Below are 17,992 nucleotides of genomic sequence, written 5' to 3'. Positions count from 1 at the left end.
TGACCCCAAGTTACATCACTGATGATGTGTCTAGGTTGCATCTTAAGGTGTGTGTAAAACCCATCCACTATTCATCCATCCATTTTCATCCGCTTATCTGAGGCCGGGTCACGGGGGCAGCAGGCCAAGCAAAGCACCCCAGACGTCCCTCTCCCCAGCAAAGCTTTCCAGCTGGAGGACCCTGAGGTGTTCCCAGGCCAGATGAGACATATAATCCCTCCAGCGTGTTCTGGGTCTGCCCCGGGGTCTCCTACCAGTGGAACGTGCCCAGAACACCTCTAACAGGAGGCGCCCAGGAGGATCTTGATCAGATGCCCAAACCACCTGAACTGACCCCTTTTGACATGAAGGAGCAGCGGCTCTACTCCGAGCTCCCTCTGGATGTCCGAGCTCCTCACCCTATCTCTAAGGCTGAGCCCAGCCACCCTGCGGAGGAAACTCATTTCGACCGCTTGTATCTGCGACCTCATTCTTTCGGTCACTACCCAGAGCTCATGACCATAGGTGAGGGTTGGGACGTAGATGGACTAGTAAATTGAAAGTTTCACCTTCACCATGGCGGTCCGGCACAGCGCCCGCATCACTGCAGAAGCTGCACCAAACCGCAGATCCATCTCACGCTTCATTTTACCCTCCATTTTGGAGCATGTGTTAAACCATGATCTCTAAATCTCTAAATTCCCAGTATACACAAAAATAATAATCAGTAAGATGCAGTAGGTTGTGTTTGATTTCTGCATGTTTTGTACAGATTTAATAAACCTTTCTAAGTTTAAATCCTGCCACTGTTGGCTGGTAGTTTGCAGTAAAACAGCCTCTAAAGTCGACATCAAATTAGAAGTCATATTAAATTATTAGCAGCAGTTTCTGATGGTTTGTATGTTACCTTGTTGATAGTATATGTATGCATCATTCATTTGTGTGGGATGAAAAGTTTTTGAGGAATGCTGACTAAGTAACGATGTTGTTTTTGCTCAGGCGCTGACAGATGTTGCTAAAACATTTATTTTTATGTCCCAACAAACTGATTCATAAGGAATGGTGGTAAATCAAAGACAGAGTTTTGTATTCTAGTTGTAACTAAAACCTTTGTGTGTCTCCAGCTGTTTCAGTGTGTGTGTCATTAATCGTGGCGGTGGAAGAAAAGGAAGACGAAATAATCAGAATGAAAAGTTGCTTCAATCATAGAGCAATTGCAACATTTATTGAAGTGTTGGCTTTCTTGTATTGATTTTTCAACACATTACAAAAATACATATATGTTCAAAACAGCAGATGTGTACTGTTCTGAAATCACTTTTTTTCCACAATGATGCACTCCCCCCAAAAAAAGAACAAGGAAAACTATTTTGTACAAAGAGTGTAAGTGAAAGTTGTGAAAAGTGAAATATGAAAAATGCATTTAAAATTACAGTTGTAAGTGCCGTCACAAGACCTTCAACCAACCATGAGGAAAACAAAACAAAACATGTTTGTGAATGTCTCGAAAAATTGATTTGGAAAAAAGGATTTTCCCGCACAAAGCTTTCTATTCCCCTGCCGAAGGTTCTTCCTTAAGGATCATCTCGCTCTGGTAATTATTTCTTTTAAAAATCATTTTTGTTTTACATCCGTGGAGGATGGCTTCACCAAACCAACAACAGGATTCAAAAGAAAATTAAATATATAAAACAAAACAAAAAAGAAAGAGACCAAAAGTCAATAATGGCACCACTCTTGTTAGAAAAAAAATAATAATCTGGCATGATTCTGCAATATTACATTTAAAAAAGAAAGTCTTCCCATACAGTGAACAAGTAATCATACAGAAACATGAAGATAAAATCCCTCCACCAGGATAATCATACAAAACTGCTATGGCATCCAAAAACATTTGAAAGAACATTGGAGAAAACAATACTTTATTATCATTTTAAACACTTACACAGAGTATTTCATTAATGGCGTACTTCAACACTGTAAACATATTGTAAGACTGAATGTCCGTGTGTGATTTGGGACTCTGTAGGGGTTCAACTGTTCGTTGTTTGCATGTGATACACTGAGGCTTGCAAGGGGATTTTCAGGAGCAGGACCACACCTCAACCGTGTCACTTCCTGCATAATTTGGGCTCATTTATACTCCCTTTACGTCCATTTCAAACTGCCCTCATACTTCCATGCGTCTCTTACAATGGCATAGATGCGGTCAAATGATGGCACTCGAGGGCGGAGTCAAAAGTTTCACACAACTAACGGGGCAGTGGCGGAGGAGGTCGTACTAATGCACCTTTTAATAGAGGTCTGTGAGGCGATTAAACACATGGCGACATGTGGACGCAGAATTCTTTCCGCTACTGCCCTTTTTACACAGAGACTGCGCAAGAGGGAGGCTACAAAGTCCCTTCTTTACGCCGCCTTTGCATTTTTACACAGAACCAAACAACAGCAGCATCATGCCGCTCCAGTGTGTGATTTTAGACAGCATGACAGGCGTGACATTTAACAACAGCGCCAGCCTCTAGTGCGACATATAACATATGCGTGGCAGCATTTTATTAACAGTTAAAATGGCATTAGCATGGCAACAACAGTCGTTTACCATCCCTGGTACACGGCGGCTGATCTCGTCCTCTGCTCGGAGGATAAGGAGCTCCTGCACCTACTTGTTTTGCCAATTTGTGGGCATTAGTTCTAATTTTAGTTAGCCGCTAACTGCTATCAGCTGCTCTTTATATCTCCCGGTGGAGGTCACACATATAACACGTCGTCAAATGCCCGTCCCATCCATTGCCCCATCTTGGCGGCTGTCCCTTTGACACAGACATCATTTCGTCACCGTTTTTACCTCCACTGCCGGCTTAAAGGCGAGACAACTCTGCCCCCCACTCCATGATTGCTGCTTTTGTAAAGATTGGTGAGGTGAAATAACGGCGTGAAATTGAAGAGGCGATGTAAAAGGGGCTTATATTACCAGTTCGCTCTGTTCCACCTTTTTTTTTTAAATGTCTTCATCACCTCCTAACGTCTATCTTGCTTGAACTAAGCTACACGGCTATGACCTGTGGTGGTACTGCTCCCTTTTGTCTGTATCTGTAAGTTTTAGGAAAACGGAAAATATGGAAAGCTCCATCTGTGTCCGTATCTAACGTTGAGCATAAATGAGCCACACCTCCTGTTCCACTCTTCATCGCCCCTCCCTCCCTCCCTCCCTCCCTATGTCCTCCTCTCCTCTACATAGGGTTACTGAGGGGGTTCGTCATGGCTGACTGCTACGACAAATTCCAGCAAAGTGGATGAGCTACAAGCAGTCCGAGCCTCACACATCGCTCATTTTTGTCTTTAACAAACCTGTTAAACACATCTTGTTGAGGTGTGGTCCTTGTTAGTGAATTTCATAGTTTTAATGCCTCGTTCTGGCCGCACTGAACTGAGTTCTCCTGGAATTAACACGTTTACAACAGGGTCTACGTTTTTGCTCTCATGTGCTAAAATACATCACCTAGCTCACAGAGAGCTGCTGTGGCCTCCTGCCTTTCTAAAAATCAAAAAAATTGGGGATTTGCATTCAAGACACAGTTTCTATTGAAACAAAAATGGCACAGATAAAACCTGACAAGGCCAAAAAAGCAGGTCAAACTGGATGATTGTGACGATTGCAGAACTAAGTGAAAGATGTATTCTCTATCTCCTTTCATGTGGCTTCGCCGTCTCCCTCCCTCTCACGCTTGCTCTGTCTCACTCTGATGGTCCGTTATAAGATGTGGCCACTGTAGATGTGCATTTGGGTACAAAAAAAACACCCTTTTCATATGCTTCCAATTTCATTTGAATGACTCTTCTCCCTGGTCAAGGTCTTGCACTCTCACTCCCACCATCTCTCTCTCACATCTCTTCATCTCTCTCGTTCCAATCTTTCACTTTGACTATAAGAATAGCCCCTACTCAAGGTCGCCAGGCCATCCCCCTGTTGCAGCTGTGCTCAAAATTATCATAACTCATATAGCCTCTTTTTTCCTCTCTCCCTCCCTCTCTCTTTCTCTAGCAGATTCATTTCAGGATGAACGATGCAGAAAATAAAAACCGTAATCCCCAAAAGTCACGAACACGCACACTGTCTCAAAATCTGTTACTGGGAGTTAAACCCATATCACTTTGTGAGGCGAATGAACAGGCTTCCCTTTTAAAAGCCGCTCTAATGCATGAATCTGAGCTAGTGAACTGTGAAAAGACGCCGTCGGAGAGAGAGGCTTAGAGCACGCTGCGGAGAGAAGAACACACACGCTAACACGTATTGATATGAATTTCATTTGGAGCCATTTTGTGGATCCTGAGGGGGACACGGGAAGCCGACCCGGGTCAGAGAGAGACGCCGCGGCAGAGGGAGGTGATTTAGAAAGCGTTACAATTGTTGAAGTAGCTTTAACAAATTGCCTTTGAGGTGGCACACGTGTGGGGGTGGGGGAGCGGGGGAGATAATCAAGTGGGTCTGATAAAGCAATAATGAATGGTAGTTACACTTAGCATATACTGTGGATGATGCAAGCAGCTGGTCCTCTGATTGTTTCATTTTAGGCCATCGTTCACGTATAGTCGGGGCTACTTTAACATATAGAGGAGAAAAAAAAGAATATATTTACAAACCATAAACAGGACTGTTCTCCTTCTCACATTGATCACAAGTAGTCTTAACTTAGTCAACATATTAAATATGGTATTTTAATCCTACATTGGGAATGTTCTGAGCATCAGTTTAAGGGTACCTCCATTAAGTGCAACCTTTATTTACGTCCTGATGCGAGGACAGCAATACAGTAACTGCATTTTGAAACTATTCACATGCCAATATTTAAAAGGACAAATTCCCTGAATAAATTCAACTTATCAGGTCTTTAAGATAACGTTGGATTTTTAAAATCCAGCACGATGTTTTATTGTCAGGCTGACATTCAGTGCTTGTATGAGGGAGTGGATTGTAGTCCGCTGCTGCAGTTAATATAGAAAACAATTATTTATTTATTTTAGTTTAAAAAGCTAACCGCTTTGCACAATTTTTACTCACACATGATAATAAGCTTCCTTAAAGGAGAAAAAAGAAAATTGTATTAAGGGTGACTTCTTTCCAGTTATCGCATTTTTAGAAAAGAAAAATGTTTTAGCACATTTTCAAAACTAACTCCATATGAAATCCCACAAAGATGTACCTGCACATGCCAAATATCATTACAAAAATCCAATAAATACAGAAATTATTGCACAGTAGAAAGGCTCCATGGATTCCTAACTGATAAAATCCTCAGACAGTTTGCCAAGAAACACCAAGTTGTGCATTCCAGACAAGTTCTCATTAAAGTTTCCCTTTGTTTATATTCTCAGGTGGCAGTTTCTGTGACAAGAAAAAAAGATGAACATCAATCAGTCTCAATTTTTTTTTTAAGAGAGAGAGAGATTATCCAGCCAAGCCCCGTAGCTGAAGAAGTGGTTATAGGGAGTTTGTGTGTGTGTGTGTCTGTGTATGTGTGTGTGAGTGTTGTGTACACTGTAGGCTGTGTAACTAATGTTTGCTGGCTTAACCTCTGTCCGCCTGCTCCAGTTTAACCTCGCTGGCCATCAAATGTTCGCCATGCCACTTCTTCATGTGTTTCTCCAGCGTGCTGTAGACGCTGAAGGGCATGTGGCAGATGTCGCAGCGGTACACCTCCTTCCCAAACTGCCCGTGGGTCTTCATGTGGCGCGTCAGCTTGGAGCTCTGGGCGCAGGCGTAGCTGCACAGGTCGCACTTGTAGGGCCGTTCCCCCGTGTGGCTGCGTCGGTGCACCGTCAGGTTGCTGCAGTTCTTGAACACCTTGCCACAGTACTCGCAGGTGTCGTTCCTGCGATCCTTAGAGCTCGGGGGCCTGCCGGGTCCGGGTCCCCGCAGGAGGTGAGGGGTACTGCTGCCGCTGCGGCCCGAGGCGCTTCCTCCTTCCATTAGCTCCCCTGGCGGGGTGGAGAAGCGGAGGCTTCCTGTCTCTGAGGAGGAGTGCTCGGAGGAGGTGGCGAACGGCGACTGACGGGAATCTGTGAATCCCAGGAAGGGTTCTCTGATGAAGTGGCGTGAAGCAGCGTAGCCAGCCAGGAGCTGAGAGTAGACGTTCTCCGGGGAGATGAGGGGTAAGGTGGGAGGAAGATCCAGCTGTTCCTTCTCTATCTTGATTCTCTTGTTGTTGGAGGGGCTCGGGCTGGTGATGGGGGTGGGCCGGCGCTGGAACAGCCCGGGGAAGGAGTCTGCTTCAGATACGCTGATCCTGCCGTTCATCACGGGCCTCTGACCCACCTGCTCATCCTGCTCTCTGTCCTGCTGCCTCTCATTCTCTCTTTCTTCACCCCTCTCTCCACCGTCTCCGTTGGGCTGTCTCTCCAGGCTCCTCTTGTTAGGGTTAAGTCTAAGGTGATTGTCCAGGTGGTTGTACGGGTGCATGATGCCCACCCCGCCACCGTCACTTACTCTGTCCCCGCCCAGGGGTTTATCCTCAGGACACTGTCTCGGGCCATTCTCCCTGTTCTGGCTGAACTCCTGAGAGTCCTCACTTAAGTTGGAGTCTGGCCGACTTCCATTCCTCAGCTCTTCCTCTTCTTCCTCTTCCTCCTCTTCTTCTTCCTCCTCTTCTTCCTCCTCCTCCTCATTGTCCATCCCCATCCCTCTTGTGTTCCCCTCCCTGTTCTTCTCCTCACCCTCTCCTCCCTCTTCTCTGTTTCCCTGTTCTGGGGAGCCGCTCATGGACCCAGACTTGTTGTGCATATGTGTCTTCATGTGCCTCTTCAGCTTGCTGGCCTGAGAACAGGCGTGATCACATAGATGACACTTGTACGGCCTCTCCCCCGTGTGACTGCGTCTGTGGACGATCAGGTTGCTCTGGAACTTGAAGATCTTTCCACAGAACTCACAGGATTTGGATTTCCCAGGCGCCTGGCTCTGACCCTGGCTGTCGGGAGGGCTGGAAGAACCGTGTCCACCTTGAGAGGTGGGTGGCTGCGGGGCATAGGTGAGGAAGGCTGGGGGCTTGGTGCCGGGCTGGAAAAGCGTGGGACTTAGCAAGCGGTGCATGGGCGGCACGCGGTTGGGTGAGAGAGGAGGCGTGGGCCCGCCGTTATTGGTCGTGTTGCCCGCCAGTTCTCTCAGACGTCGGGAGAAGTCCATGGAAGGAGGCTCCATGGGGGTCATCCGCATCACCCTCTCAAAGGCACTGGGGTGCTGCGACAGCAGCCCCATCTCCTCTGGGCCCAGCCGCTCTAGAGGGGGTCTAGGGGGAGGGGGAGGGCTGACAAAGGGCGGCGTCGCAGGCAGCCGGGTCTCCATGTACCCCGGGGGAGGGGGGTGTTCCCTGAGCAGGGGCGCAGCCATGCGGAGGAGGTGGAATGGGTTGTTGGTGTCGCTGAGGAAAGTGGGGAGAGGGGAGCGGGGCAGGGCATCGGGGCATGGCGGCGGAGGCAGAGCCATGCGGGGAGTGAGGGAGCAACTGGCCGGGTGGTTGTCCAGGTAGATGCGGATGCCGTGAGTGTGCTGGGCGTGCTGCAGCAGGAACCAGGCGCTGGTGAAGGTCTGCTTACAGGTGGTGCAGATGTAGCTGGACGGCTCATCTTTATCTGTGCAGAGAAAAGAGAAAGAAAATGATCATTAATGTTGTGAAACAGAAATAAAATATAATAAAAATTAAACTGACATGTTACTTTACAGCGCTTTCATGCTTATTGACTTGTGTGAACATGTGTGGAGTTTAGGAAAATGAACTTTGTGTTTGTGTCAGTGTATGAGGGTCTTTGTGTGTGTGTGTGTGTGTGTGTGTGTGTGTGTTTGAAATTTAGAGTGTGTGTATGTCTACAGGCTAATGCAGATGGCAGGTACTGCCCTCAGGCCACGACACATTATGCTAATTCTAATGTCAGCTAGGCTTTAATATACAGATCCATCTCGTCTACTCTGTCATTTCCATATGGAGACAGGGGAGGCAGCAGCGGAAAAAAAGCACACCAATGGGGGAAAAGGAAATATGGGAGTGGGGGAGGGAGGGGAGGGAGATGTGGCATTAGAGAGAGAGACAGACTCACAAAAGGAGAGACAGCAGAGGTGATGGAGACGATGTGTAAACAGTAAAGACCCCTCCGGTCTCCACATGAAATAAAGCTTTACGTCACTGGTGTAATAACAACTACAGTAAAGTGATTTGGTGTGACTGTAAACACACACACACACATACGGAAAAACTCTGCCACTCATTGACAAATTGCCCCTTTAAATGGCACGGCTTAATAAGGCCAAATGAATCTATCAGTCACGATGGCACGGCCCTGTCAGCCTGCTTATGAGTCATAAAAAGAACCTCGGTCTGGATTCATCTAATTCAACACAGGCTAGCATTCAACACACTCTTGTGTTTGCTTGCATCTGCATCTACTTTATCATCAGCGGCTACCGCAAGCGGAGTCGAGTTGGTACGGCGGTCCCAGAGCTCGGAGCCCTGAGGGGGAAAACAAAGACGGAGAAGTTACTTTTGTCCAAAAGTCTTGTGTGATCAAGAGAAGAGCCCTTACAGCAAGATGGCTGCCTCAAAGCCACCCGCTGTCCTGGAATGTAAAACACACACACAGACGCAGATATACAGCAATATTCTCTTTTCACTTTCCGTCTCTGTCTCCAGCCTCTCTCTCGCAGCACACACACTTGTACCGTGCAGAGCAGATGAGCGAAAGCTGATGTTGGATCAGTGTCTAGTACAGGAAGCTGATTTGGCGGTGTGATTGGTTTGGCTTTCCCCGGGGGAGACAGGGTCAGAAAAAGTTAATGAGGGGCTCATTTACTGATTCTGTCTGTTTTTCTCTGCTATTAGTGGCGCTCTGGTGTAGCCGTCACTCTCACTGTTTGTGTGGGGTGAGACATGACCTGACTCCTGCTACTAACGCGTGTGTACGTGCATGTGTGCGGACATGTATGTGGATGTATTTTTGTGCCTGTGTGTGTGCGTATGTGTGTGGGGCGAGTGGCGGGCTGCCTGCCCGTGTTTAGTTTGGCGAGGCTTCACACGGCCGCTTGGCAGCGGAGAGCTGGACAGCTTAACAGCTTGGACGGGGAGAAGAGAGCGCAAAAGGGAAGAGGAGGAGGAGGAGTGGGGGTAAGAAGAGAGGTGGAGGGACTTTAAGGGCCAGACGTGCTTGGGCACACACACTGACACACACACACACACAGGGTATTTACATGCCCCCAGGGAGCGAGCGGGGTCTATAGACGTGGGAGCTGTGTAATCTCATCAACACACGAGGATCAATATGAAATGAAGATGTGAGATTGGGCGAAGGATTGATGATCTCTCTCAATTTATCAAATTGTGTTTTTTCTTCTTATCTGTATTTTGGTCTGCACACATGGCCTCATCAATACGAGCCGCCCGACCGTACGTCGCCACCCCCACAACCTTCCACCCCACCACCACTACAGCAACACATTTGCATCTTGTCATATCTTACACCGCCGTGCCATATGCTGTTAAAGGAAGCGTGGCAGCTAATAGAGTGGCAGCTGATGGCTGCTGCCTAATGACGGCCAAAGACAAATTTCATCAACTTCCCAAACAAGCAAGCAAGAGGGGGGAGGGGAGGAGAAGAAAGAGACTGAGATAGATAGATAGATAGATAGATAGATAGATAGATAGTAAAAAGCAGAGCTCCAGACTAACAGCGTCCAGTCGTCCCGGGGACAAAAGACATGTTTGGGACAAAGGGACAGGCCTAAACTTGGCCAGGACACCTTTAGAACCACAGGACACAATAAACTCACTGTTGTCACATCAGGGAACACACCCTATTGTTTTTCTGTTAATGCGGCACTGAAAAACAAATTTGCGCTGAAATTGGCAGGAGGAAAGCTAAAGTTAGCTGTTAGCAGCTGGTAGCCAGTGGCTGTAACTAACAGCTAACGGAGGTTGCATTCAGTCGGCAAGAGGAGAATTAGTCAACATTGGCCGTTAGCTGTTAACAGCTGGTGGCTGGAACTAAAAGCTAATTGAGGTTGCAGGAGAAGAGCTAGTTAACATTAGCTGGCTAATGGAGTAGGCATTTAGTCGGCAGAAGGAGAGCTAGTTCACGTTAGCTGTTAGCCAGAACTTACAGCTAACAGAGGCTGCATTTTGTCAGCAGGAGGGAAGCTCGTTAATGTTATTTTTTAGCTGTTAGCAGCTGTTGGTGGCAGCTGTAACTGACAGCTAACAGAGGTTGCATTGTGTCGGCAGGAGAGGAGCTAGTTAGCATTAGCTGGCTAACAGCTAATAGAGATGGCATTGAGCCGGCAGAAGGACAGCTAGTTACTGTTGGCTATTAGCTGGGACTGACAGCTAACAGAGGTTGCATTGTGTCCGCAGGAGAGGCGCTAGTTACCATTAGCTGGCTAACAGCTAAAGGAGATGGCATTTGGTCAGAAGGACAGCTAGACAGCTATAATCGTTAGCTAGTTAACATTAGCAGCTGGTGCCTGGACCTAACAGCTAATGGGGATTGAATTGAGTTACATTAGGCTCTATTAGGTAAAAATGAGTACTGGTAAATTATAACGTTCTCATGATTTGTTCAGATGTAATCTTGTTAAATGTAGTTTTTGATGACAAACTTGAATAAATACAGCTGCTGATGTTTTCACAGCAATATGAAATAGATATTAGAAGAGGAATTATGATATATTACATGTAGCAAAAAGGCTTTAAAAGCAGTTTAATAATACACGTTACTCATGTGAAAGAAGATGATGTTAAAGGTTGTCTCATAAATGAGCATAATTAAATTTGTGCTCATTCAAAGATCGTGTCATGAAGGACTGAAAGACTTTAAAGCAGCTCAGTTATTGATAATTATTGATATTTGTTAGTGATTTCTTAGTTTCCCTGGAACAAAGGGGATAGATAGATAGACAGATAGACAGATAGATAGAGTCGCAGTCACCCTCGCTCCATTCTTTCCTGCTCACACACTTCCACACATGCTGGGTGAGTGCGAGTGTTGTCGCCGCTCGGTGCTCCAGCCAATAAAAGCCTTCATTAAAGAATCACGGTGGGCCGTGTCATGCTTCAGTTTGTGGTAATTACAGTCGTCTGCCTGACACGCAGGCAGGGACCCCTCCACTGCTGACCGCCAAGGTCAACTACCAGTTAGAATAGTTACATTCTCCTCTCCACGCAGTCACTGATGCTGGACCTAATCGGCCAATTTACTCTGGCACGCCATATGCACACAGACACACACGCACACACTCGTACCGACACACACACACGTTGTTCAGTGAATGGGGCTGAGATGAAAGGTTAAATGAAACACAGTCACAGCAGGATTCTGTGATACGCTGCTGCAGTATGAACTGAATTTCAGCAGTGTTGGTCATTTTGCTGCTTGTAAACGCTCCAGCATGATGACAATCCCTTAAAATAGTCTGAATCTCGTGTATCTGCCCAGGTGTCCGCCCAGGCAGACTTTCCCATGAAACACACAAACACACCACAGACCCGGGACCAGCTTTGGAGGGCAGCTCTTTGTCCTGTGCAACAAAACAAGGGCTAAGGGCCAGGAGGCCTGGAGGAAGTTATTAAAACATTGGCACATGCGTGGAGCTGAGGTGGGCCAGTAATAATGCTCTCCTTCTCTCCTGGGTTGGTTTTTTTACTAAACCACCGGGCCAATTAACCCAGTCTTCAGGGACTAAGATCTGAGCTTTACATCAGATTTTATTCTTTCCAGATTGCCTTTTATAGCCATTATTTTGCCTTAAAAGTACAAACAAAATGCCAGTGAATGAAGGGGAGCCACGGTATTGACTGTTTGCATATGGCCGATGGAGGAAAGTTGGTGTGAGCTTGGCGGGGCTGAGGCAGACACCAGGCGTTCGGCGCAGACATGTGGATTTGTGTTTAATTTAGGAATTCACATATGCCGTCCCCCCGGCCTGAGTTTGATTTATACTTTCGAAGCATGAGCTCCCTCCATTTACATTACACTTACATTTTGGGGGCCATTATCAGATGCTCTAATCCGGAGGGACTTATAATAAGACCGCAGAAGAATAACAAAAATCCACACAGGCTCAGCCTTCGACAAGATGGGCAAACTGGAGCTCCTCAGCTGACAGTGAGCAGTGAGTGGATGGTAATGAACGCTCACTGATGCCAAATTAACTCTCACAAAGCTCAGGGAGAAAAAAATCATAATTGAAAATAAGTAGCATTTGAACGCCGGCCCACCAACTTCTCTGCTGCATTCACTGGACGTGGACAGTTGTGCAGGAGGCAGGAGGCAGGGGGAGACACATCACAACCACAGGGCAAAGTTTAGACCGTGCAGACTAATGTTGCTTCACTGTAGTAGCTACAGGAAGCAGAGGATGTGCTACAGTCGATGTCATGCGTGTGTGTGCGCTGCAGCATTCCTGGGGTTCAGGTTCGCCGTACCGCTCCAACATTCCATCAAGGGCGACAGAACACCACAGCGACAGATTTGCATATAGAACAAAGCCGCCCGCAGGCTAGGCCACTGGGACACAAACCTGCCCCTGCAGCCCCTCCCACACACCCTCGCAGCACGCACATGCACACACACGCATGTGCACGCGCAGGCACGAGCCCTGGGAGTATGCGTGTGTGCACCTGTCAGGGGTTAGCTGACACCTCTGCTGCTGGCAAAGCAGCTCCTCATTAGCATGGCTGTGATCTAGGGGTCCCCAGGGGTCCCAGCCTCCTCACCTCGCCCCCTCCCCTTTACACCTCTGCTCCTCTCCTCCTCCTCACATCTCCCATCCGTCCCTCCTGCTCCTCCTCCTCCTCCTCCTTCGCTGTTCCCCTCTGGTCTGATGGCTTGTTTGTCATGAACGGGGCTAATCAGGAGGCCATGCAGATTAACCATGTGTGTGTGTTTCACAGGACATTGGGATGAGCTTGGTTGGTAAACTTCGGCTTCAGCGAGCGGTGGCCGACTGTCACACGTGTAGTAAAAGAAGGAGAGACAGAAAGAAGGGGAGAGACTGTGGAGGGTGGCAGTAGCAGGCAGGGGGTAAGGCTCTCACACAGTGTGACTGGCTCCATGCTAACTCAAACCAGCTTCGGCCCGCTAACCATATACATCTGTGAGTGTGTGTGTGTGTGTGTGTGTGTGTGTGTGTGTGTGTGTGTGTGTTGGTGTGTGTGCAACCAATATGACCAGCTGAAATGCCTGAGAGAGGATTTAAAGAAACAGTACTCCTTAAAGCTAGAAAGTGTGCGGGACACAATAAAAATATTGTCTCTTTCACTTCCTGACTCGCTCCTCTCTGTCCGTGTCGTCCTCCTGTCTCACGTACACCTGTACCAGGTATCTAGGTACTCCACCCTGACCCTCATGCCTCCTGGGATGCGGGTCAAATGAACAATAAAAGGGATCAGGTATCTCCAACAACGAGACCACAGGCACACACACACACACACACAGAGTGAGTCCAGCTGTACAACAATGCACGAGTGCAGGAGGCTCTCATGTAGCACGAACGCGAGGGAGTGCGTTACCGCCATGAGGCGAGCTGTCCCAGCGAGGGCACAGGGGACGCGCTGTGAAAAATAACTGGAAAGACCTCTCTGTCAGTGAAGAGCTACGACTTTTGGCTCGGCTTCTAGGACAAAGAGGGAGGGAGACAGAGGGAGCGATATAGATAAAAAAAAGAAAAAGGAGAATGAGAAGAAAAAGGGAGCTCCATAAAGTGCATTAGCTAAGCTCTCTGTGGCATTTCTCTAAGCCTGACTCATCGACATCAGCTCCTAACTGGTCCCAGCGCCTGTGTGTTTGTGTGTGTGTGTGTTTTGGGGGGGTATGTGCACGCACTTGTGGGGTCTGCTGTCTGTCACGTGACGCTGACAAATGGATGACACTCAATCGTGCTTGTGGTTGCGAGGAGATGTAAGAGAGGAGAGCAAGATGGAGGAGAGGATGAAAGACAGACAGGGAGGGCGGTGGGAGGGAAAGAGGGAGGAAAGAGATGATGGCAGCAAACTGAAGAAGAGCTGTTTTTCTTCATCACCTGCATTTGCAGTTTCGATGGAAATACAATCATTTTAATGTCTCGTACTGAGGCTGGAGGCACACAGGCATTTTCTGGTCACAGAAACAAAAACGAGACATCAAAATGTTTGCTTTTTCGACCTGCGCTCATCTGCTGTGTTCAAACATCTGAAAGTCTCTAACTTTCTTAGTCAGGGTCATAGGACATAGGACATGTCAAAATTAGGAACTTGTGCATCAGAAAGTAGCAGTAGACTTTTATTTTGACTAAATTAAAGACATTTCCACCATATATTGATGCAGAAAAGGCGCAAATTGGTGCATAAATATTCACCAGAGCTGCTGATGCTTAAAATCTTCTTGGATTTATTCAGAGTCAAATGCAACCAAATTTCCTTCTTATGTGCAGTGTTGATGGTGTCTATCTATTTACCCCTGATGTTGCTTTAATGTATTGAAAGGAATCAGCAACAAATTGATATAAGATTCAAAAGTATATAATGAGTGATGGTCGGGCTGCAACTAACAATTATTTCTATGGTCAACTGTTGATATTTTCTGTCTCTAAAATGTCAGAAAATGCTGAAAAATATCACTCAGTGTCTCCCAAAGTTCCAAATGACGTCCTCAAATGTCTCATTTTGTCCACACACACCCTCCAAAAAAATGACTTTACTGTCATAGAGGAGTAAAGAAACCAGGAAATAAAAAAACTGAACAAACAAAACATCAACAGACGTGCTCGTAAAGGAGATGGAAGAAGTGTACACTCATATAATCCCACCCCCTCCTTATGATTCATGTCTCATTTAAAAAGGAAATCGTCAACAACTTTCCCAAACGTATTTGCAACCATTAATATAGATAAATAAACAACAGTCTGAGACATTAAATATACAAATCGCCTCTCAACCCAGCTCAGATAAATAAATACACCAACCCATCAGCATCCCCGCTCTCCCCCAAAAAATACTGTCTTTAGCTTTCACATTTAAGAAGCTGGAATCAGAGAATTTTGATTTTGTTTTTTCTTTAAAAACTACTCACACTGATTGATCAATATCATATTAGTTGGCGATTAATAGTAAACAGCTAACAGATTAATCAATTAAATGTTGCAGCTCTGCGTGGTGGCAGCTGGCTAACAGAATTTCATCACATCACATAGTTGGCTCGTGTGCAGTCGTAAAATTAAGAGCTGTAAATAAATTTTGAGAGATTAAAAAGTTTAAAAACAATGTTTATATTATTTTTAATTATATTTTAAATGGTTTTAAATTTCATATTCCCACAGATTAATTGCTTAAAAATGTTATTTGGTTTAAAAACAGGCGGATCATCTATTAAATATTCATGCTTTCTGTTTTTTTCTGTATTAAATGATCAAATTGTTCCTGTTGGTTGCTTTGTTTTTTTGAAACTATAGCACACAGCATGACTTATACCACAAATCACTTAATTTTAGAAAACATTTGTGTACATTAAAACATGTGTATATATTGATAAGACTGTGCAGACATTTGCAGCTGGTTAGAATATTCTAACATAAATTATGCCAGACAAATACGGCAGAATGAGGAGCGTGCCAACCAACCCTGGTCTCCCCTAATTAGACATTCCTACTGATAAATGGCTTAAAAATGTGGTTTGGTTTAAAAGTTAGCAGATTTTTTATTCAATTTCTATGTTTTCTGGTTCTTGTTTGAATTAAATGTTGAATTGCCAGAGAAGAACAAGCGTGTGCCAACCAACCCCGGTCTCCCCTACTCGTTTTATCATGACACAGCAGCAGAAAAATCATATGTGTTACAATTATTAAAAAAGGAGCCACTGGCGTCCTCACCAGGTAGAACGATAGGGGGGCAAGCGTGCTGAATTAAAGGTCAAATCCACCTTTAATAAATAGAATAAATACAAGGTGAAATATTTAAGAGAAAAGGTCCCCGCGGACGCAACAGACGAGCATGAAAACACCAAAATGTTTGTATAGGCGATGGCATCAAAAGACAAAAACTCAAGCTGCTTTGACAATGAAATGGAGACTGACTTTGTGGACTCACACAATGTTTGTTCGAGGTTTTACATCCAAATGAGCTCCAGTCGTACCCCTCGGGAGCTCTCACTTTGTCCAGAAAGTCAATTTCCTACTCGCTGGCAGCGAATAGGAAATTGACTTTGACATGTGAGTGACTCGCGAATTCTGTTTTGTGGGTTTATTAAATTTTTCATCGGATCAATCATTTTATACAAACAGTGCGTCGAATGTATTATTCTTTTAATGCTTCGCCTGCGATGGTCAACTAAACCAAACTGAATTAAACCACAGTATGGAGCCACGGCGCTCATCTCAACCTGTGATAAAGCACGTGTCCTTTTGCAAATTCCTCCAAGGCTGTCACACACACACACATACACACACACACTCAGTTTACCTTTCCTCTGTGTGTTAAAGAGGTAGAGAAGATGAAAACAGAAGCTAAAGGAAAATAGGTTTGTGCCTGCTTATGTGTGTTTGCTATCATGCATGTGTTTGCATGTATATGTGTGTGTCTGAGGCTCCAGATCCTGTGACGGGGTGCTATATTCTTTCAGCAGTAGTAATGGTCCCCAGCTGGCTTTTGCCCACTGGAGCCAAGCAGCCAGTCCCACTTAACTAGCAGCCCACAGGAAAATACCACTGTGGCCCTGAATGAAGCACACAGGCCCTTCCAACCCAATCAGCCTGCTATAAAACTCGCCCCTCACATGCTTCAGACATGGCGTAGAGTGCGTTCCAGTGATTGGGAAAGAGAGCCCGAACATTCATGATCTAATTCCCCCATTACTCCACAATTTCTCCAGTTTAATATGTAGCTCTGGCTACTTAAGGGCCGTGAGAGGATACAGTGCTTTTCCTCACGCCGGAGCACAAAGAAAAGGCTGTGAGCGTCGCAGGAGAGGGCACAGGAATGTTGCATCATTTGACACCAATTTGCAAGCTATCTAATTAGTGTTAGCCTCCAAAAACCGAACTAACAAAAGGGGAGAGTGTTGAAAATGAGAGTGGACCACTGATATTAAGCTCTCTTTATTCAGTTGCTCTGCTCGATCTCGGAGAGGAGGTAGAGGAGAACGTTCTGAAAAGCAGGATGTGGGTATGTGTTGAACTCTTCAACATTTGGGTAGATTCGCCTTCTTGCCTCTTTCCCAGTCGTATTTGTCCGTTACATTAAAGGCTGCATCCGAGAGCTGGTTAGCTTAGCCGAGGTGTAAAAACGACACGCTGTGGTTTTACTGGAGGTTGTGTGCCGGACTGTTTCTTGCAGCGCCGCAGCGACTTCCTGCAGCCCTTTTCCGTTGTTTTTCCGTTGTTGTTGTTTTACAAGCTTTACAGTTGCTGGCAGGTGTTTTTTGTTGTTTTGAACAGAGTCAGGCTGTTTCCTTCTGTTTCCAGTCTCTGTGCTAAGCTAAGCTAGCCAACCTCTGGCTCAGACATGAGACTGCTGTCAATCTTTGCATCATGAGCCCAATTCACACTAGAAGGTTTTTAAAATCTTAAACCAACCCCACACATGACGACATGTAATGATAAATTTACACTTCTGTTCCTGTCTGTGTGTTCAAAAAAACAGCTTGACCAAAACTGCTCACTACACACCAACTGATTCAGATCACCGACAAGTCCCAACTGTCAAAACTGGAAATCTCACATGATCAGTCATGACTTTCTAAATAAACAAACATGGTGGACAACAGGCAGGAAGAGCTAACTGTTATGTTTTGTACTTCTTTTTTTACAGGAAATTAACAAAGAATAAATTGAAAATATGGATGAAGCCAAGGAAACGGCGTGAACATGATGACAGTATGATGTCCGAAAGACGTTGGACTCTTACATCGGACAGATGTTAAATTTTGGATGGATTGAAAATTGGGTTGATGATATTTTAAATGTCTGATGACGTTATAATTTCACGTTAACATTGGGACGTTTTGC

General features: G+C 45.8%; 2 protein-coding genes across 5 annotated transcripts in view; one reads left to right on the top strand and one right to left on the bottom strand.

Moving 5' to 3' along the window:
* Nucleotides 1-17,992, top strand: part of LOC126398977 (hormonally up-regulated neu tumor-associated kinase) — a 987,429-nt gene that overhangs the window by 471,512 nt on the left and 497,925 nt on the right. The window lies entirely within an intron of this gene.
* bcl11bb (BCL11 transcription factor B b) overlaps nt 1,175-17,992 on the bottom strand; it is a 41,610-nt gene continuing 24,792 nt past the window's right edge. For all 3 annotated transcript variants that reach the window (XM_050058669.1, XM_050058667.1, XM_050058668.1), the window contains one exon: nt 1,175-7,605. In XM_050058669.1, the coding sequence (XP_049914626.1) occupies nt 5,549-7,605 (2,057 nt within the window). In that variant the 3' untranslated portion in view covers nt 1,175-5,548. The remainder of the gene's footprint in view (nt 7,606-17,992) is intronic.

This window comes from Epinephelus moara, chromosome 12 (genome assembly GCF_006386435.1).
Source record: "Epinephelus moara isolate mb chromosome 12, YSFRI_EMoa_1.0, whole genome shotgun sequence".
NCBI classification, from domain to species: Eukaryota; Metazoa; Chordata; class Actinopteri; order Perciformes; family Serranidae; genus Epinephelus; species Epinephelus moara.
The sequence above is the reverse complement of the archived record's forward strand: the minus strand, read 5'-3'. Positions and strand labels throughout refer to the sequence as shown.